This window comes from Tinamus guttatus, unplaced genomic scaffold (genome assembly GCF_059628265.1).
Source record: "Tinamus guttatus ecotype Peru unplaced genomic scaffold, ASM5962826v1 Tinamus_guttatus_pri_ptg000242l, whole genome shotgun sequence".
Lineage (NCBI taxonomy): Eukaryota > Metazoa > Chordata > Aves > Tinamiformes > Tinamidae > Tinamus > Tinamus guttatus.
This window is the reverse complement of record NW_028288776.1, coordinates 2082719-2105508: the sequence shown is the minus strand read 5'-3', so window position 1 is coordinate 2105508 and position 22790 is coordinate 2082719. Positions and strand designations below refer to the sequence as shown.

The following is a 22790-nucleotide window of genomic DNA, read 5'->3' as shown; positions in this document are numbered from 1 at the left end:
AAGCTGCAGACTCACTTTTCAGAGCTGTTTGGGAGTGACAAGGCACATGAATGATATTCATCTCCTGAGAAAATCACCCAGGTAAGTTGCAAACTTCTAATTTGGTAGTGAGGGATGGGAAGACAACACAGAGGCTATAATAAAGCATTAGTGCTTGAGAAATGGTCATACAGTAACCAGAAGCTGTGAGGTCCCACTGCAATGCCCTTGCAAAGCCAAAAAGCAGCAGCCTCTCTGGCGTCCAGCTGCACCCGGCAGCACTGGAGCCTCAGCGGCTCCTCTGGGATCGCACACGAAGGCTCGTGGTGAGCTAAGGGCTGCAGCCAGGCGAGCGAGGTGCCTTCCAGCCAGGACGGGCACACACAGGAGCTGACCTCCCCGTTCGCTGTTCTCTGAAGGCAGGAGGAGAGCGTTTCTCCAGACCCTCCTCCTGATGCAGGTCGGAGAGGAGGACAAGGCTCTGGGCAGCCCACCTTCTACCCAAGGAGCACCAAAGCCTCAAGCCTGACGACACATTCTGCTTTTGAAATGCCTGGCAATTAACTGCTTTTTGAGTATAAAGCTAGGAGCAAACGTCCCAGTGCTGATGCCACACTCTGCAAACCACACGGGGCTTGCTCATCTAACGAAGTACAAACCAAACACCTGATACTTCAACTCTGAGTGGTGTTCAGTGACTGTAACAATAGCAAAAACAATAAAAAGCCCTACAAGGCCTCTAGGCAAGGGCCCCTTGGAAAGAACACAAACTAAATTCTATCCAAGGGCGAGATGCCCAATAAAACTAACATAAATCTTTGAAGGAAATAAGCTTTACCTCTGCCTCCCAGCAGTTTTTATCTTGCTTTTAAAGAATTAAGAAAATTCCACAAAGAGCTAACCATATTAGCTAGACTACAAATTTAAACACTTTGTCAAGAAGAAACAAGTGTATTTTATAAACTCTTTGAAAGGCCTGTCCTCCGACAGCCGAAATTTGGAAAGGGAGAAGATGGAGATTTTTTGGTCTGTACTCCATACAGCCTTGTAAAACCCCAAACCATGGCAAATACCATCTATTTTGTCCTATATAAGAAAATAACAGCTCTCATAAATCTGGTCTTTATGACCAAGCTGTAAACCAAACTCTATCAGCAGTGGGCTTTGCTATGAGGTCATGTCTAAAAAAATACAGGGAATGGACATGAGCATTTTCCCCTTCATCGCCACGTTCACGTGTGAGTGCTTGTAGAAGCTGGCTCCTCTCTGCACATGCAGACAGGCAGGCAGGCTGGCTGCATCCAGTGCACAGAGTCAAGCAAGAGCCCCAGCTGCGACAGCTGAGGCAGAATCGCCCTCCGGAGCAGCCGGCCAATCTCCCCCCAGCCTATGGAAATGGGGCAGCAGAACAAAAACGGTAACTTTGCAGATCACCACAGAGCGTGTAACAACCCGCACTGTACTTAAAGTGGGAACATTCTGTCAGGAACATGAAAAACATGAATAATAAGAACACCATCTGCATATTCTCCCCAAAACACCTCTTTTCTTTTCGTCTCTCCTCCCAGTGGAGCAGTAACAAATACAGCATATTTCTAAGGGGCTAGTTTGATCACAGCATACCTTGTTAAATCACTTACTCATGTTGGCCTGTCTCCTATTCCGTTTTTTAGAGGCCCATGTGTGGATTGACCAATAAAAATATCTATGACACAAATGTGGCAGAAGTCAGTGCTGCACACCACAGTTTGGGACATTTTCTCTTTATCATTGGGCAAAACTAGGAAAAGAAGCTAACTTTTCTGAGGCTGTGTTTCAGTGGTGCTTTCTTCAAATGCAGAGTCTGAAGCCAGAAGCAGCTTGCAGGAGGAAGCAAGGAGAAGGAACCTCTCAACTGAATCAGTTCATCCTGTTGCAACACTCACAGTCATTTAGAAGGGCTTTCTGTAGTACCATCCACAACCACAGCACTTCTGCCAAAGTACTTTCTCTTCTATAATCCTGCATAACAGAATAGCTTGGGAACCACGGATGCCCTCTGACCTTTCTTAATCCTTTTGCTGTTCACTCTAAATTAGCCCTATGAGAAGCTGCAATTATATATATTTTTAAATGAAAATATGCTTCTCCCTCCCAGCTGCCACCTCACTACCACAGTCTCCTTGGCACAACTGCTCATCACACAGAACAAACTTGGACAGCAAGCAAAAACTGCCATCCACCTCATTAATTCTTCATTTTTCTGACCCACTGAACTGTTAACAGCATTACACGCTTTATTCAGAGATATGAATTCACATGGATGAGAACAGATGTGATGCAACAACATTACTAGTGGTCAGTTCCTAACACTGGCAGCACACGATATTTTGAGCCAGGGGCGCACTTAATTGTGTGTAAGCCTGTGCCAGTCCTGACAGCATTTCTCAGTGAAGATTAAATCATTAAATGTTCATTCTTTAATCTTAAGAGAGCTCTCTATAATCTTTTGAAAAAACAGTGCTACTCAAATTTCAAAAAGGACACAACAAGGCACTTCAAAGCAGTTAAGATTTATGCTGAGGATTCATATTTTATGGAACACATGTTATGGATTATAGAAGTATGAATCATGTGCATCTGCCTTAGCACTGCAAACACAGCAGAAAAACACTAGGGTGAGCATTCTGCATCTACTAAGCTCCCCAAACACATGTGAAATAGGTTTTGTGGGCTCTCTTATTCCTGGTACCAAGCATGGTGGGTACCTCAGGTCTATGGGCAAAACTTGCATGCTTGTCTTTACGTGGAGACCACACTGTTTACAACTACAGAACTGGTTATACTTAGTAAGTGGAAGTCACTGGTGCAAACAGTTTCGTCCCTGCTTCCACTAATACACACAGTATCCCTGCACCAAGTCTTCCAAAATGGTATCAAACTTGGGGACCAGCAGAAGTTACACAGCCCAGCTGCAGTAGCACCAGAGGAAACACAGGCCTTCTGAAATGAGGAAGATGGTACCCAACACTGAAACAAGTAAGCAGACAAGTAAGCCAAGACAAGTAAGATGAACAGGCTAACTGAAAACACTTTACCTAAAGGTTCTTTTATCAAAGTGAATGTCACTGAGTAGTGTTTTCAGATAATACTTCTTGTAATTACAGAATATATTAATATCAGATTTATTCTCAAGGCACTGAACATGAAATAAACCAAACAGGAGAGAACTGTCCAATTCCTCTGAAGGTTATAGAAAGTGCTTTGCAACAGGAAATTTATACCCTGACTACTGTTATGTTTTCCCTGTCTGGATACGTATGAAACTGACTTTCTTACCAGTTTCCTGAAGCAATCAGTTTAATCTATGATCCTTGAAATTATATGAGCCTTGGTTTACATAGCAAACATTATCAATAGCTATAAAATCATTGCCCCTTCAATGAGTTAACCTAGTTGTGGAGTGCAGCTCCTGCCAGAAGCTCGCAGAGCTGGGCCTGCTCGCGGGGCCGCTGGGCACGGCCTAGCGCGTTCCGCAAGGCCTCCAAGGAAACAAACGAGCCAAGGAGGGCACTTCCCCGCGGCCGGAGTGAGGCGATGGGAAATCTACCGACCTTAGGGATAGCAGAATTTGCTGAACGGCCTCAACCATGTGCTCATTTATGTTTTTATACCAAATTCTGAGTGTCATTGAAATTACAGTATGTGGAATCAAGCACAGACATCTTTGTTGGACGGATGCTGGACAGACAGTGCAAAGACAAACCATTTTTCTCTCTACCAGTTTTCTATGTTTTTTTTTTCTCCAAAAATCCTAGTCTTTGACATAAAAAGAGGAGAAAAGGCAGATCTGAGATGGCCTCTTTACCGTGTGCTGTAAAGTAACTGCGCAACATGGTTCCCAAACACAACTGAATTTAAGATCTACTACAATACAAACTGACAACAGAGGTGCAGTCTGCTCCAGGAACCTTTGTTCCTTTCAAACTGTCACTTCTCTCTGTAACTAATAAAGCAGGTATTAAAAGTTCCTCTCTTCCTTTCCTCCCTCTAAATCACATATTTATACATAATTAAGGTTACTGTTACTTTCATTTAACCTTTAGCAATAAAAACATAGTTAATAGCTTGTTAACTGACACCAGAAAGCTTGTTAAAAAGTCATCTTTAAAAAACATATTTTATAAATATGTCACAATTGTACATTAAAAGAAAAGCAAGTAAATTTATTACCTGTTATCACATTAACATCTGGGTACTGGTTTTCACAGAGAGAAACAGCCTTGCTGTCTCTCTCAAATGCCTCGCGAAGCTCCTTCTTGACTGCTGCTGAACCACAGAGTCGATACAGACCCACGACCTAGAAGCAAAGACAGTGGCCACACAGCGATTACTTTCCTGCACAGGGGACATAAATCATGTTGATTTGTCTCTTCTGGCAACCGTGACAAAACATTCAAACAAATGTTAGGAGTAACATTTGTTTTTTGTAACAAACATTACAAAACTCTAAACAGTGGGAAAAAAGAAAAGATCAAATGACATCAAATGACAATGTGCATATTAAACATTACAAAAGACTACAAAAGACTTGCAGTTGGGAGTGATATTAATATTTTCTGTAATATCAAACATCCTGAGCAGTATTTTAATGACAGAAAACCAATTTTCAATCAGAAGTCATCCAGACATATACGAGTGCTTATGCAAAACTCTGGAAACAGAGACAAAACTTCCAGCCTATTTTATCCTACATATTCTGATTCTCCTTATTTTCCTTAGCATAATTGCTTATTTCTACAACAAATAACTAGAATTTAAGCATAAATAAGGAAAATAAATATTTTGAGCTTAAGCATATCAGTCTCTATAATAAGTAGTCTACCAAAATATAGACAAGTCATTTATCATTAGCAGAAAAAAAAGCAGCTACATAATGATCTACTAAGTAATAATACAAAATGCTATAAAAATCAATTTAAAAAACAGAATATGCATAACCAGAGTTTTATAAAAATATACAGCAAACAAATTTAAATCATATTTGTATCACTAACCAGAATTTCAAGAGAATCACAGATATTGCATTATTACATCTGCAAGATATTCTTTTAAAGATCACAAGATGCAGACAAGCATGTTTAATATTATATGAAAAGCTTTATGCAAAGGAGAGGCTATTTAACATGCTCAGGATGACAGGAATGAAACCCACACCACTCTTGGACTGAATTCAACTAATCCAGTCAACTAATCCAGAGTGCTTTCATGCAATCAAATTTGTTACATTTTATCACTATTATAACTTTGATTTGCCTAAACACCATTTACACAGAGCACTCCTTAGATCTTAAGGAATTAGGTACCACTGTATTAATTAGATATTTTTAATGTTTTTTACAGGCAGGTGTACCAAGCAGTAAATAACTAGTCCAAAATTACTGGAAAGTCAAAAAAAGGGCAGAAATGTGAATCTAGGTTTGCAGACAGGAGTATTTGTCCAGCCATATGCTAATGAGCACAGAACAACCTGGATATAATTCCTTTTAAAATAAATGGAAAATTACCTAATGGAATTTGTACTCCCTCTTCCTGAAGGCAACATGATCTTGTATTTCCCTAATGCAATTTCTATGAACCATGAAGTTTTCTAAATCCACATCTGAAATGCAGATGTGGGTGACACCATAACAGAGAGTAACCTGCAGTCTATAAGAAAGCCAAAAGCCTCAATCAAGTTCATAAGCATGTGGTTAAAATGAGAAGTTAACAGTATATTTTGCATTTTTGCCCTCTTTGTGCAAATGCACAAATTTAATTTCATGCTCAAAAGCATGACATACACACAGACAATTCAGCTCCGAATTGCCTAATTACCAGTAATGTCTTGATTACCCAATATCATCTGCATGACTTGGTGCTAATAAGCTCAAAATAAAAATCTGAAGGCATGGGACATACATACTGGAATGAATACTTGTTATAACAAATACTGTTATAACAAATTTTCTATTGATTTGCAAAATGCTAAGAATAGTATGCACACAAATCGACCAGGTATTACTGCTAATGGCTTCTGGCAAAGTAATTGCCTAGAAATACTGTTTCTATCTCTATTTTATGACCAAGGTTATAAGTAGCAATGTTAATCTTGTAACAGTAACGGAGGTAGGTGTGATTACTTCCCTCTTTTACTTGAGCAAGAGCATGTGCCAAAAAAACTAAGAGCTCATGCACGCTACAGAGCAGTATAGGAAAGTCCTCTCACTAACCGCAAAGGAATCGCCATGGGGAAGTGTTTGCCATTAGGACTGTGCATCTTCCTTCCTAACACATTCCTTGTTTCCATGGCTGGGATTGTTTTTCGCATCTTGTTTCACATGCCTGTTTTTATGCATTAGGTTATATCACCAACTAAAGTGTATTGAAATGAAGAGAACACACTGTCTTACAGATTCATCTCCTCCTTAACCTTGAAGGCAACCTGAAGCCAGGCGAGAAGCATCGTCCTAATGCTAATGCTGTGCACAGGAAACACAACGTCAGAGACAAAACTCCGCAACACTGGACTGTCGATGCACGTATGTAGGTAAAGACTGGCAGAAGACCTGATCTTATCGCTTTGTTTTGGATGACTTGATGCCCCAGTTTTGGGGAGGTGGGAATGGCATGAGCCACATTTCAGGAATAAGACATTTCCAAATTCTAATCTCAGCTCCGTGCTATGTTAAGAGTCACTGTAAGCACTAGAGCCTGCAGGTTCACTGATCTACCCCTAGTCCTAATAGGGCCATTTGGAAGTGTGGATCTTCTTAGAGGGGCCACACTGCAAGGATTCATTTCACACAGCCTCATTATTCTCCCTGCACTACAGTGCCCCATGTTCACCAAGCAACAGGAGTAGTAAAGGAAAAAAATTCCACTCTGGAAATATGTTTTTCATTTCCTCTTTTCCACTCACTGCTCATGCTCCCAAAGTAACAGTACAAAGATCTATAACTATAGGCTTCTTGGCACAGAAGCATTAACAAAATAAACTAGAATAAAGTATGTACAGTACCTGACAGCCTCTCTTTTCTATCTCCAGAATACACTTCTGCATCAAAAGCGGTACCATCAAGCCTGCATTTTCCTTCTCAACAACTTTTCGAGCATCTACCCCGAACATCACTGGCTCTCGATCTGCATCTAGACCATCGAGAGAGTTCTCCCACTGTTCCATGAGAGACAGTTTGACATAAATAAGCCCCCTTGGTTCCAGTTTGACAGCCAGTTGATGTGTCTTTGTCACTCGAAAGAGAGTAGGAAGAACCACTGTTCCATGACAGCAAACGCGATTTTTCCGTGGGGTGGGTTCCCAGCTGAACACTACTAGCTTTAAGTGCTGAGCATTTTCAATTTCTATGTTGAATGTGTGGTCCATATCTAAAAACGTTGTCCTACATGTAAGCAGGGCTGTTCTTGCTTTATTTACTGAGTCAACCTGTATTGCACAAAAGACGTCTTTCGAGTCTATTCTTGGTGGTTTCAAATCTTCAGCACCATAGAAATGAATGCTCATGAGTCCAGAGATGTACTGAGAACACTTGGGCTGATCAGAGAAGTTATAGTGTCTAAAAGCATCAATATCTATTTCGGTTTTACTACTGTTGCTTGGAAGGGCCTCCTTTCCTTTCCCAAGCTTTGTTTCATGTCCATGTTTCCCTGATTTGATTATAAGTTCAGGAGAATCACCATCACTGAGGTAACCGCCTTTGCTGGAGGACTTGGACCTCCTCGTGCTTTTCTTTTTGTAGGTGTGCTGTGATGACACACTGCTGTCGAGGTGGTAACGACTTATAACATTCCTGCTGGCAGCTGCTGTGGAGTTTCCAGAAGATGCCAAAGACGTGGTATGGTTTGTATCCCGACAGTTGCCTTTCGGCAGGGAAGAAGGATTATCCGAACTACTATGGCTTGACGTTCCTTTGACGCTCAGCTTTCTGCTGAGTTCTGGCAGCTTTTTCATTTTCATGGAAAGTTTCCTCACAGTTCTGGGAGATTTAATTCTGTCAGGAAAAGGCCAATTGATTGATCCACCTTTTTTCAAAGGACTGGGACTTGGAGGAGAAATTTCTGCTGGTGGTATGTCAGCCTTGGGAGCAAGTAGGATTCCAGATCCTGTAGAAGAACAGAGAAGGAATAAAAACAGTTCAACAATCAAAAAAAAAAAAAAAAAAAAAAAAAGAAAAGAAAAGTAAAGCCTTGAGCTAGGGAAAAACGTTGAATTGTCATAACTTGATATATGTAATCCATTCAGACAACCATCATTCAACAGTCAGATGTTCATGAGCAGACACTAAGGCAGAACAGGAAAAAGGAAGAAAAAGAGAGAGGAAAAAAAAAAAAAGATTTCCTCAACAGTGAAAGACCACCAATTACGATTATGCATATCCCAGCACAGCAAAAATTTCTGCACATAACGCACAGAGTCCGCAGCTGTGGTTCACCCCATGCTGCAATACCCAAGGAAACACAAATCTCAAGGCAGAGCTCAAACCTTCTCACTTTCATCAGCACGAAGCAGGGATCTACAGGAAAGGCAATGAATTTACATGAGTAAATGGAACATGGTGGGGGGGAACTTGCCTCAGGGTGATAGATATGAATAAAATTACACAAGTACTTTCATTTACAGTCACTTTTCTGTTCCTTGAGAAACCGATACAGCTTCTTGGTACAAATAGCTACCACATTAATTCACTGCTTTTGCAAACTTCAGCAGTTCAAGAGGACTTGTGCAGTTTTGGACATACATGCCGAGGTAACGCAGAGCCCCTAAACATCCTGATCCTTGCTTGGTGCAACCAGCCCAAGCAACTCGGAGATCCTCAAACATCTACATGCATCAGTTAGCCCCCCTTGCTAACAAAGCAGACTCTGTTTTCAGCATATAAAGGCAAGAGAGAAGTGTTACTTGGCAAATCATACCTCATACATACAGAACCATAGTTTCCATTAAGGATTTTTCAAGGGCCTTCTTGTTTCACCTCTAAACTTACCACTTTAAATCAAAATCAGCGTACAACTAAAAGGGTATTGAAAATTCTTTTGTTTATACAAATTAATTTTTCACCGTTTAAATATTACTTTACTTTTTATACTTCACTAGTTTAAACCGCAAAATCAGGCAGCCTCATCTTTATTATAACTTTGACAGAAGTGATTTATCTTTTTGTTTCCCCCACCCAAAAAAACATTAAGACTAATTTTATTCCCAGCGTAAGTTTGGCTTTAACAATTTTAGTAGATGATAAAATATTTAGGAAAAAAAGAAAGTTTAGTTGTCAGGAATAACACACAGAATTTGTTTTCCAGAGCAATGGAGGAGAATTCGTGCAGCCCTGCATCTCACGGAGGCCGTTCCCTCGCAGGGAGCGGGCTATTTCGAGCACGCCTGCTGTGTTTTCCTGGCAAGCAGCTGGTAAGAGCCGTGGTGCTTGATAAAGCTGCACAAAGCCCTGCCTTGTACTGCAAATCACAGCACGGTCCCACTGGTGGGCTGCCCCGAAGCACTCTGCAGTAATCGGTGCCATACTTCTGCCCGCTAACATTAATCTTGCTTTTCTGTCAAAAGGCTCTGGCACGGGCTGGGAAAAGCGGGCCAGCATAACCAACTTCCCTCCATCTCATTAGAGCCAAGGAGTCACCCTGGCATTCCGACTTTGTGCCGCTTTCAACTGCAAACGGTTAAAACGAAATATGCGGCTGAAAGAAACTTAACAGTCGAGTATTATGCAGCATGGTATTCCCATCAGTATTGAGCCACATGTTGTTCCACTAAAGCCAGAAATGTGCTGAGGTATGCACACAATTTCCAAGAGTGTACACTAGACAACTGCACAATCTGCAAAAAGGAACCAGAGCAGAGCCTAACAGTATTTCACTTCCAAACCGACCCGTTTTATACTGCTTTCTCGTGATGGTGCTGGAGGATTAAGTTGCTTCTTTTTACTTTTACGTTCTGCCAAGTGCCAAGGCTGTTCTGGAGGCAAAACCCAAATGACCCTGTCCCCTGCTTGCTCTATCACGCACCACGTCTTATCTTAACACTTCAAAACACTTCCACCCAGCGGAAGGATGGTAGGAGGAGAAGAAACATGAGAGGCACCTGCTGCTTAAACAACTACCGAAGCAGCAAGGGGGAGAATCAATTTTAAATGATGCAGCTGACTTTCTGCATTTATATTGCACTTCCTGGAGGCTTTGTCAGGACAAGGAGACAGGAAAACGGCGTTAGAAGGACAACCCAATTCAAAGATGGCCAGTTTCTCACTGGGCAGGTCAGTGCTTACTCTGAAAGAGGAGTGCACTCAATGAAGGGGGACTTGACAGCAAAAGCAGTTGTTCCATAAGTTGTTTTCTCAGTTTTATTAGTAAAGTCAATTTTTACTTTGTTTGGTAGCATGACTAGCTAAAAGATTAAAGCCTTTTTGTCCAAGTAGACACAGCCCATTAGAAATACAGCTTTTCACAAATTCATGCTCCTCCATGATCCCATCCTGGCCTTGGCTACAGAAACATCCATTCAGTCAAGGAAGTCATCTCTGGTGAAACTTATACCCATGTAACCCTGCCCTAAGGGAAGAGAAGGACTTGAAATATCTTAAGCACTTAAAGCACAGTGTCTGCCAGACATAAGCAATGATTTAGCACAGTTTAAAAAAAAAAAAAAAAAAACCCACCCTGTCTGACCCTGCTTAACTGTTTACAAGTACTTGGGCACACAAATCACTGTCACTCTGATTGCCAGCAATGCATGCTATTTCATAGGCTGATTTGAGTGCCTGTTCTGCATCCTCATCACTTTAGCTAGGGTTTCTGAGTTATTTTAATGTTCATCGGAAAACCTGTAATTTATTTTTGGAACCACAAGTAGAGGTGGATGAATAAGGTGACCTCAGTCCCTTACTATAGCAAGCTATTACAATACCAAAAAAGCCACCCTAGTAACTAATGGAAATGCTAAGCTAAGACCAAACTAAAGCCAATATGCAATTCATTTTTTCCTATTATTTTTCAGAAATATTTAATAGGTACACCACACCTAATATTAACAGTTTATCTTGAAGATAACGGCATTATCATGAAGATAATATTAATGAAGCTGAGACAGCCATTTTATTTTAAAAATAAAAGAAATACAATTTGCATCAAGTGGTTTAGTTTTCAAAAACAAAATTTCCCTTATGCCTAAACTTCACATATTTTTCCCTTTTTTAAATTTTTAAATCAAACCAATAACTTAAATGTGAAAAAAAATACTTAAAATACAAAAATTTAATAAATGAAAACAGAATGAAAACATAATGAATGAAAACAGAAGAGCTCAAATACCTCTAAACTGTTCTCATATCTGACTGAAGAATGAGAAAAAAGAGCAACTGCTCTTCTATGCTCAACTGTCCAAACACATTGATGCAGATCCTCATCTGACACAAACTCCACAGATCCGCTGGAGAGCAAAGGCTGCTCATTTAACCAGGCTCAGAATCTGGCCCATTAAACCTTTTTGCCCCTAGGTAGTTCCAGATCTGTTCTGATATAAAGCTCAGCAGAATTATACATAGCATTAAGGGAAGAATTCCTGTTATATCAAATTTGATTGACTTTAACGTACAAGGAAAGTGTTACTTTCATCCACTTATTTCTATCTAACACCATAATGAATTAACTAAATCAATGGAATAATCAGGATAAGTGAAAGAAAAACAGTTTTTTTTTAAAAAAAACCCCTATGAAAACTACTATTTTAACCAATTGAAACTGAGGATTCTATCCCACATAGCATTCACTAAGAACTTTCCTATGGCAACTTGTTTTCTTAAAATACTATACAACTGACATTAATTAAGCTCTGACAAACCTACCCATTCAGCGATCACTTACCTGCTGGCCCAAAGTAGAAAGTAACCTGCTTTAAGCAGTGCATTAACTAAAAGAGGAGCCTCCCCAGTAACCTCCGGAGGCTGCACGTGCAGCGCGGTCGGCCAGCTGCCGGCCCGGCCGCCGCCGCAGTGACGTCCTCAGCAGGCTACGAAGTGCTTCCCATGGGCAAGAGGAATCAACACGCTTAACAAATCTATAACTAGACCCCTGACCAGACTCACTAGCTCACTACCTACTATAAGAATGCATTTGCTGCAAACATTTTAGGCATTCGTGCTTGCCTGGCTCCGTAGAGCAGGCGTCACTCGGTCGCTGGCCCGGTACCAGCGCACGAGCAGTAGCGCTGCATGCTCTGCCACTGAGCACTGCTCACGCGGGCCAGCCTCAGGAAATCGCCCTTCCCTTCTGCTTCTTTTGCAGCATTTGGAAAAAAAAAAAAAAAAAAAAAAAAAAAGTAGCTTTGCCTCCAATTCTGAAGTACGATGATAAAAGCTGTTGCTCAGCACAAATACAAAACTGAAGATGGTGGTAACTATTTTAAACTAACTGCTCCAACTGCTCCGGGCTGCATCCTTTTGCCTCTTTCATCAGGAAGTCTTTAAGGGATTGCCACTTGATGGATCAAAGGCAGGGGCATGAATAGGCCCTGGCCCTTCACACACAGAGCCTTGGGAAAAGCCCCGAGAGGCCGGTCTCAGCTCCCCAGTGATGAGGAAGCCCGGCAGACTCGGGAAGGAGCAAGGCCTTCCCCAGCTGCCCTCCCTAACATGCGGCCCTGCGCCACCAACACCAGCCCCACGTTGCTCCATCCCCTTTCCATCCCATGCCAAATCATCTTGGTAGCTCAGCCATTATACAAAAATTTCACATAAATGTTTTCCTCTCCCTTCCCCCGATGAAACCAAAACTCCTTGTACAGCTAAATCACAAAGCATCTTCCATCTGAAAAGAATCAAGCAAAAAAGTATTTGCAACATATGTGCAGGGAAGCGGAGAGGTAGGATGTGCTGCTCAGCACGCCTTAGCATCAGACGCTCATTCGCAAAATCTAAGCAAGCAAAATATTTGCCTGCAAGGGCACAAGATCCATCTATACCAGGGCAGTCACCATGCCATAAAGGAAGAAAAAGCAATTTGCTTCTACTTTGATTTTTGTCTAGCTCCCCTTAGCAGGTACATGTGTACAGGGGTGAGTGGGAACATAACCTTCACCCAACCTTAACTCACTGCAATGCTGAAAAGAAACAATTTCCTGTGCTTCTGTGTCCAGACAGCTAACACATGCACATATTTAGTGCAAAAGCACAGTTAAGATCCTTACCAGATATCACTCAGACGTCCTACTGGATATCTTTGAGACAGATGTGTGTGTACTGATTACACTGATTAGCTGGACACTTAATCCCAATAGTAATCTCTCCCCAAAAGGTAAAATATTACAGATTCTTCACAAGGAACTATTCAGTATTATAAAGAGATGACATTCCTCAACCATTTTGCAGGCGACATGCATCAATAAAAAATGCACAATTATAATTAGTCTTAGGGAGTTGTATTGCAAATTTTCTTTAGCATTTTATATACGCAAAGAACTAAGAATATCATATGAAAAACTCTATATAAAAAATGCCAGTTTTACAGTTGTAACCATTTTGCCTTGAATACATATAAAAACTAAAAACATCTGTCCCTGTCTCTTCCAGTTTAACTTTTTTTCCAATGGATCTAAAAGCATGAGCTGATGCTCTATGGTTCTGCATTGTTAATTCAGAAGCAAATGATTTTCTGTTCATTTGTTTATTTCTCACAGACAAAATACATGAATTACTTTTTCAAGATCTGATATAGTAGCATTTTATTTTTAAACAGTTTCTAGAATGATTTACTGAGGAATTACCTGACAAATGATATTAATACAAATGGAAATTACTGGGGAAAGCAACCTGATTAACAGCAAGAACTACTAGGGGGTAAAATTACAGGAAATACATATTTGCTGTTTTGCTTGGGAAAATTCCCAATAACTGAATCCCACCATTTATCATTTGTATTTCTTTTATGTAATAATAATAATTCTTTCAATAAATTAATGGCTAGAAGACAAATGAAAAATCCAAGAATATTTTCTCTCTACAAAGTGTGAAATCCAAACGAGGCAGGACTGCTTGAAGTTTAAAGCATTAAACTAGCTGCATTTTCCAAAGAAAGCAGTAGAAAACAAAATAAACAAAATACATACTTTGTTGACTTTAAAGCACCCCATATTTCCTTTGAGTTTGCTTCCTAAAATCTCTCTACTACTTTCAACTCCTGTACTCACTAGTATTGACATACACAAGCCTACATCACTATGATAAGCAGATTTTTCTCCACGCAACTATTAGGTATGTCAGGTGTTACTGCTCAATGTATGCAACTCTCCAGGAATACAGACACCTATTTCATAGCAACTGCATGTGGAATTCAAACTCTGTCCTAATGCAAATAAAGTTAAATTGGCCATGTTGCCCTTCACACAGTAATTTTCAATGGATGAGCTGTCATTTTAAATTTAACTGAAAATAACTGTAGACACCTTAAAGGGATTAAAATGGACTAAACTACTTCTCCATAATAAAGCCAATTACCAAACAGCAGGGACCAACTTCATCATCAATCAATCTATTCAATGTGATCACTATTCAATGCACACAAAAGCAGAACTACATTTAAATAGCTTAATTAACTCAATACATAGTAAACAAACCAGGAGAAATTCATATTTTTTTTTCCTGACTTCATGAAAGATGCGTTCAATGGCAGTGCTGCTTTCAGAAATAAATGCTTCTGCAGTGTAGAGGGAAAAAAAAAAAAACACAGAAAAATCTTTCTTTACACATAAAGACACACAGTCATCGCAAAGAAGTGGAGTCACCTACATATCAAGAAATTCAACTCCTAAATGAGGGCCAAAGAGTGAGCAGGACAAGCACATGGCTTTCCTAAACAATCACACTTAGCGATATTTCTCAAGCACTTAAAGAGATCTATGGATGAAGAAGTCTCCTAAGACCATGGTATTCATCTATCTTGCAATGCAAATATAATCAGTCTAGGTAATTAATGTAAACTTTCCAACAGGGTATTAGACTTCAGGTTAAGATAATACAAGCCATGTCTCTGTACATGGGAGATGAACAAACTGACTGAGAAATCATTGTGCAGGTCTGCATTTAATAGATATTCATGTCTGCTAGAGTAATTTTTAAGAAATCATCAACTATTTCCACTGGAAATTTACTTCAGAAGGGCAAAAAGAGGGAAAAAAGGAGAGGTATTTCAAAGACTTACTATTTCTTAAAAAAAAGAATAAGAAGAATAATAATAAGAAGAAGTAGAGGACATAACATTTTAATGCTCCAGACCCCTCTTACCTGGCGCGGGGTATTTGGGCGCAGAACAGTCCTCCAGGGCCGCCCCGCTCTGCGCCTTTCCCCCCAGCCTGTGCCGGGGCGGCTGCACGAGCTCCGGGGCACGCGCGGCTTCGGCCGGGCCCGGCTCGGGGCGCTGAGCGGTCCCGCTGCTCCCCGCGCGCTCCGAGGGCTGCGCGGGGCCTTCGAGGGCGCCCCCGGCTGGAGCCGAGCGGCTCCCAGGTGAGGTTCCGTACCGGGCGGCCTGGGAGCGTGTCGCACCGGAGTCACTCGCACCGGAGCCGCGGACCCCGGGGAAGTCCGGCTCGTCATCCTCGGGGATGGGATTGTACCAGATTTCTCCTTCATCGTCCGCATCGTTATCCTCGCTGAAGTCCAGAGCACAGTTTCTTGCGACGAAGGAGCTCGTGGTGCTCGGAACGGCATTGGCAGCACTGTAGGTCCTTGTGGGACACTCCGGTCCCACAGGCGACCTGGAAGGAACCATCTGTATTTTGGGTTCTGGTAACAGGCTGGGAGATGTAGGCACCTGGGTAACAGCTCCTTGCATTTTCTTACATGTGTTTTCTTCTTCCGTAGGAGGAGCTCTGTGAGTGCTCTGGTGCAGCCAGTTGCGCTTCTTCTGAACCGTAATGCTGTTCATCTGTGGCCTGTGCTCAGGGACTTCATTTGCCTTCGGCGTTTTAGGTTCTCTCCTGCTTCTCGAAGCTACGTAAACATTTTCAATTAAATCTGTTGCCAGGAAGAAAGGCATAAAAAGAAGGAAAAACAGATGCTTAGAATATCATTCTGCTTCTAATAATACAGAGAAAAACAAATGCCATCAAATTACGTTCACGTTAGACCTCATTCAACAGGACAAAAGACAAGTTGATGCTATCATAAAATTACATTTCAGCCTGTCAAAGCAGAATGTGCACATAATTAAGAAAAAGTCAGACTTGTTTGGCTGTATTTTTAACACCATGTAATTTAGATAAATGCCAGTAAAATAGCTTTGCTGAAAGGTCATACATACTTGGATGGAAATAACTACTTTCTGTTTTGATAAGTACACATACAATTGGCTTGAAAAGTTGCTAGGTAGTATTTCTACAGTTTACTTTTGCCAGAAAAGAAACAGGCTCTAGCTTGGATATAATATGTCACTTACATGACTTTAAAATAAGCATGTAGATTCACTTCCTCATTTAGTTACAAAATAAAGGCAAGTGCATCTTTTGGATAGAAACCTCCCAGAAAGGATGGCTTTATTCTACCATCAAGACAGGAGCATCCCCTTTAAACTTAAAAATAGCAACATTTCATCCATTAACATATCGATTTCCTAGGAATAAAACCAAATGCATGCTCGTAAGGAGGGAAGGAAGAACAAGCATGGCCAAGTTTTAAATACCTCATTTTGCAACAAAACTTCTGCGTTGCAACGATCAAATTCCTTTGCTACTTTTAAAACTGCACGGAGAATTCCACTAAAGCAACGGGTAAGCATCTCACAACACGCTGAAATGGTCGCTTGGTTTTGGTCATTTTGGCAGACTTTTGGTCATTTCGTCAGAGTTCCCCATTTCGACGTAGGCTGCCAGAGGTGGCCCTGGAGCCACCTGCAGCAGTGCCTCGTCCTGGGAGGTGGGACAGCAGACACTTGCTTTAACACTAAATCCTGGGATCATATTGATCCTGTTTCATATTGCTTGAACTTTCAATTTTTAAATGAAAGGTACTTAATCAACAACAATATGTGAAAACATGGTCAGTCATTTGAATGACTTAGGGAGCAGCTCTGCAAATTAAGCTAAGTTATTTTAGACAAGGAGATGGGAAAAAGGCTCCCTCCTGGACACCTTCCCTTTCAGCATCTTTTTGTGCATGCACATCACGGGCAGAGGAGTCGACACCCCTGTGTGAGACAGAGTCCTGAAGACCTGATTCAGCATCTGATGATTGTAGACCAAATGTTTGCTTGCTTAGCTGAGCTGCCATATGTGCAGTGTTGTGGATTCGGAGAATACTGCACTCATTTTGAAGTCTGTGAATAGCTCTGTTGAAGGGCTTTGCTGGGGCCCGAGCAGTCAATTAAAAGAATCTTAGAAAAACATAAAAGCAGAGCTGCAAAGACTTAGCTCTGTGGAAAACTTGCAGTGATCTGGCAGCACCTGTATTCTTTCCCCCATCCATAGCCTGGAAAAAATGTGCTGTGGTAAAGAGTCTGTACAAAACTTCTTCACCATTTCAGGAAAAAAAAAAAAAAAAGGAAGGAAGAAAAAAAGATGGGGCGCAATCTGCAGTAGGCAAAGGCTATGCTCATATTTTTGAGAAGTCAATTTGGGTGGGTTCTACACCTGAAGCTGAAATGAAGAGGCCTTTGACGTTGTCCTGGAAGTGGTATTAGAAGCATCTTTGCACTTGTGGAGCCTTCCAGGAATATGGACAGCACAAAATACAACTGTCGCTCCACTTCCGAGCGAGCTGATACTTCTATTGTTAATGCCCACCTCAGGACTCCGCAGTTTGCCTCAAATATCTTACTCCTTTTACTGCATCTGCAACTACAGTCCAGGTTAAGTGTCTTTCAAGAGGTGATAAATGCTTATAGTATCTAAAAATCACCACAGGACAGTATTAAAACCTCTTTAAAGTGAAATTACAGGGTGCTAGAAGCTATTAACAAAACAATTCATTAAAGGCACTTGGGAAAACAATGCTCTCTTCCCAATGTGAATGTTGATATTGAACAGGCCCCGGAAAAGGGCCAGTGCAAACCCTATTTTCAGTTATCACTGATGTCCTCTTTAACATCCCAACACCAGCAGCAGTGATGTTGTCAGCTCTGAAACCCTAAAAGGGTTGAACTTAAATAGAAGCAAACTAACGGAAATAATTCGTAAATTAACTTTTTTGGGGGAGTACCAGGTCAATATGCAAAGAAATACTAAGTATATGTTATTAAAATAGATGAACAGAGGTTGGAGTTCTTCCAGGTGGTATCAGCCATGTTAATTTTATGGTATGGCATTTGTTTCACTCTTTATTGCACTCATTTTTCATCCAGAGTCAACATTTATCTTTAATCTGAAATTCATACTCAATCTAAAATTTGAACTTGGCACTTCTGTATATGAATGTGAAGTATGCTTTATCTAACACTCAAAGGAACAAACATATTTGAAAAAGAAAGATCATTCTTATTGCAACTTGCACTGCCTGTACAGTACAATTTAACAAATTCTTTCAGCCATTCTAATGTCCTTTAAATACAAATACAGGAATAAATACAAAGAACAAAATGTTACATGCACATCTTATTTTTAGAATATTTTTACTAACTAATTCTGTCTTAAAAAAAAAAGAAAAAAAATAGTTTGCAGGGAATCTGGAGATTTACAACCATTAAATATTTTTTTGGGCATATTCCTAGACAAAACTTCACAAACTGCAAAACTGAACATTTTTTACCATACTCTTGTTCAACCTGTATCACAAGTGACCAACGTGTGTGATACTGTCAGCGCATAAAGTACATAGAGATAAAGAAAACAGATGTCACCTTACCTAGAGGTCAAGCTAGTTGCTCTATTTTTATAGAGTATGAACTATAAGCACCATTAACTGAAATATAAACAGGATGAGGATGACTGCCCTTCTTGTCAGATCTGTCTGAATTAGATGGGTTTTGATCACTACTAACTTGCAGCTGTGCTGCTCCTGTTTCCATCTGTACTCCCACACTGCGGTAAGATAAACTCACCTGAGAGAGAGCCTTTTACTTTTACTTTTTTATTAGTGAGTTCTTAATAAGGTTTTGTTGTAAATTTCTGTATTTCTTTATATAGTCTGAAAAGATAATTTTAGCAATCTTTCACACATTTTTGCTCTAAAGAAATACACCCACCATTTTTAACTTTTATGTTTAGTATTACATGACCTTTGTTAGCTAGGTATTGCCCAAAAACAGAAATTGTGAAATAATATGTGACTATAATACAGACTTGGAAGGCTTCTCCCTGCCTTGATAACTACCTTAGAGCTCTTAGCTTTTCCAAAGACAGCCTAAGGAATGGTTCCTATTCTGATAATATAAATAGATGGAACATACCAGAGTCATATTTCCACAAACAAAAATATCTGTTACTTCCTGCTTTACCATAGAAATGCAGGCCCTTGAGCATTGGTTAAGAAAGCTCACAATTCTCAGAAATTGCAGAAGTACAAACATGCCTAAATATATAAGCCAATGACACATCTGGAATCTCAGCCTTAGGCTGCCCTTTGGTCCTAAAAGCTGCTCACGCACCGAGCAGGCTGGACAGCATGTTCTGCAGCCACTCCACTTCAGCGTGCATCTGGCTCACCAAGGAAATGCTAATAATTAATTAACTTTGAATAACGTTAGCGTCTGCATAAATATGCTGTGGATCACGCCCTCTCACACAACGCTGCCCATTCGAGATCCCTGAGCAGTGAATTAGCCAATGCGCTGCCAAAAGTCACCGACTGTAAATGTTCAGTGAATCTCATCTAAACGATACACTTATTTTTAAGTCTTTCAATTGCAGCTTTTGCAATTGATAGCTATATTTCCAAGGGCTGTTTCCCCTTTATTCAAACTTGGCCCCGATCCTGGAAGCCCTCACGCCTGTGTTTATTTTAGCGACAGTTTCACAAGGGAGTATCTGCACAAGCAGCGTTTCAGCTCAAGAGCTGCTTTGCGCTTTATTTGGCCTTCCCAAACGCATCATGAGAGGGGCCAGGAGCAGAGGGATCCAAGGCAAGAGGGCATCCAAGCACCCGGCCTCGCTCATGCGGGCTCGCCACCTGCCTCAGACCATACAGAAAAGAGCAGCGTTGGACACCACTTAGTGCTAATTAGTAAGTCCCCAGCTGGTGGACGTGGCTCAAAACCCGCTAGTCTGCAGGCAGCAACGCGCTCCCCGTCTGCCCATTGCACTGATGCTGCCAGGGACAACACGGTGGGCCCAGCACAGCCCAGACACTTCCCGGGCTGCCGATGATGCTAAGGAGACAAACCTAAATAAACACGAAGCTTTCAGGTACACAGGCACACGCTTCTGGAGCTGAAGCGCTTTTGGTCCTACGGGGAAGAGCGCTGCCCGCACTACCCCAGCGTCCGCACTCCAGCCTATTCGGGAATTCCCCAAAATAGACCAGCTGCAGCATAAACAGAGCAGGCAGCGGGTCCTTCCCAAAAAAGGCTTCGATATGGTGTTGGGAAAAGGAAAAAAAAAAAAAAAAGAGCGCCAGGTGTTCAATTCACCTTCCACCCTATCTACAAAAGATTAAATAAATTACCATTTAGGTTAAAATCTCATGGTTAGAAGAACACATGTTCTTCAGAATCAGAGCCTCTGTGTTTTGACTTTACCAAGTTCATGATTAACATCTGGCCTCCTAGGTATGTGCACAGGACACCTCGGTGGCGCACGGACCTCTGCCTTGCACTCTGCAATGAGCAGGGGAAAGGGAACAGACTTTTCCAGGCTCTGCACAGAAGGATTTGATCACGCTGTGAAAAAGCTCTTCTGGTTGGTATTTAAACAGGGTTTCAGTAAGTTTCCTAATAAAACCAGAAAATACAGTAAGCATTTAAATTATCTTGATAGCTTAAATGAAACAACAGCAAGACTAAAACTTTTGTAAGCTTCCAAATGCATCCTTTAAAAAAACGAGCAGAAGACAAATAAAAGCCAAAGAATGATGGGCAGCTGCATGCTAGGAAAAGGTGCAGGGGTGCACACAGAAGAGCCACCCAAATCTGACGACTTCATATTTCCTGAGGAAATTTTACTCCTGAGGGGAAGTTACTGATGTGAAGATGCTGCGGAGGCAAGACCTAAACTTAGCATGTCTTCACTCACAACAAACTCACGAGTTACACAAAAAGTGCAACTCGTTTATGAGGAGAGGGGGAAGGAAATCATTAAAACTTGAATAAAACTACATTATTTTGTCTGACAAAGATAAAAACAACAAAAAAAGTAAACACCAAAGTTTGTTTAAAATCCTACCAGCGTTATGGCTCTCCTTTTGTCGCTGCCGACTAGCACAACTAGCATAAGTAAATATAAGAAAATAAGGAAATCCAAGTAAATACGTAAAACCGCGGCGCGGGAGCTGCCCCGGCGGACACGAGCCGGGCTCCGCTCCAGCGCCCCGCAGCAGCCCATACGCGACGTTCCTTTCTCAGGACCGCGCACCGCGGGCGGCAGCAGCCCGCGGGGCAGACCCGGGACGCTGGGAAGCGACATTTCCTTCACGAGGCACCGCACGCGGGGCAGCCCCGCTCCGCTCCGCGCCTCGCGGCCCCGGCGCCCCGCGCAGGTGCCAGCGGCGCCGCCGCACGCGCGCGGGGGGCCCCGCGCTCGGCCCGAGCCGTCCCTGCCGCGCTTACCGTGCGGCGCGCAGCCCCCGCCGTGGCGCTGCGCGGCTGCCCCCGCCGCGCCGCGCTGCGAGCGCCGCCCGCGGAGCTTGGAGAGGGTCCTGCGCAGCGGCTCGGCCATGCCTGGCGCCACCTCAGCGGGCGCTGCCCCGCGCGCCCGCAGCGCCCCGGCCCCGCGGCGGCGGCAGCGACGGGCCGCGCTGCGCCATGGCCCGCCCGGCTCGGCGCGCGCCCCGGCCCGCGCCCGCGCGCGCCCGCCGCGCGCATACTTGGCATAGCTGCGCGGGGTGAGAGGGCGCCGCAGTGCGCATGCCCCGCGCGCGCCCCCGCCCGCCCGCCCGCCGCGCCGCGCGCGCCCCCGGGGCAGCCCCCAGCGCGCGCGGGGGCAGCGGGGCCGCGCGGGGCGCTGCGGGGGCCGCGGCCCGTGGGGCGCTCGGAGACCTGCGGGGCAGCGCGTTTGCTGAGCGGGTCTGCCCGCGCGCGCGGTGCCTGCGCCTCGTCCCCTTGTGAGCGGCGCCAGGGCCGCGCGGCGCAGCCTCCCCTGCGCGGTGTCTCCCGGTCGCCCCAGCGCAGCTCCGCGGAGCTCGGCGGCCCGCAGCGGCTCCGCTCGGGCAGGCCGGGTGGCGGGAGCACCCCGGGAAGGGCCGCGACACATTCCTGGCATTCCCGGCCCTGCTCCCGGCTCCCCCTCGGGGCAAAACAAAATCCCAGTGCTGGAGATGGGGAGGGGGGGAAACTCTGAGAGATGGGGGCGACACTCTGAAACAGGGGGAAACAGCTGGAGCTGGTGAGCACTCCGCACCATTGCAGATCTCCTCTCCCAGCCTCTTTCTGGAATTTAATGATTGGATCATTTGAAAGTAAGTTCAGGGAACAAAATGAGAGTAAAGTTTGGAATCTTTTCTGTGTGACACATCTGCAGCAGTAATAAGCACTAACGCCTATACATACGCAATGTAAAAAGTTATTACAGAGCATTTGGTGTGTTTTCCTCTCCATCTACATTACAGCACACAAAAGTTAACAGGTCTCACTGGTGCAACATGATTTGGCATTTTGCCATGCCGTCTTTTAAAAATATTTGCATTCCTTTAAGG

General features: G+C 42.8%; 1 protein-coding gene across 2 annotated transcripts in view; it reads right to left on the bottom strand.

Annotated features, from left to right (window-relative positions):
- The window catches only part of SYDE2 (synapse defective Rho GTPase homolog 2), a 28640-nt gene extending 6826 nt beyond the window's left edge, over window positions 1–21814 (bottom strand). Inside the window, exons 1-6 of one of the 2 annotated variants that reach the window (XM_088526019.1) lie at window positions 21706–21814; window positions 20463–20465; window positions 15327–16028; window positions 13611–13624; window positions 7019–8131; window positions 4192–4318 (exon numbers count right to left, since the gene is read on the bottom strand). In XM_088526019.1, the coding sequence (XP_088382145.1) occupies window positions 4192–4318; window positions 7019–8131; window positions 13611–13624; window positions 15327–16028; window positions 20463–20465; window positions 21706–21814 (2068 nt within the window). Of the gene's footprint in view, window positions 1–4191; window positions 4319–7018; window positions 8132–13610; window positions 13625–15299; window positions 16029–20462; window positions 20466–21705 lie in introns of both variants that reach the window. The other variant, XM_088526018.1, reaches the window with a different exon arrangement.
- Between the last annotated feature and the right edge of the window lie 976 nt (window positions 21815–22790).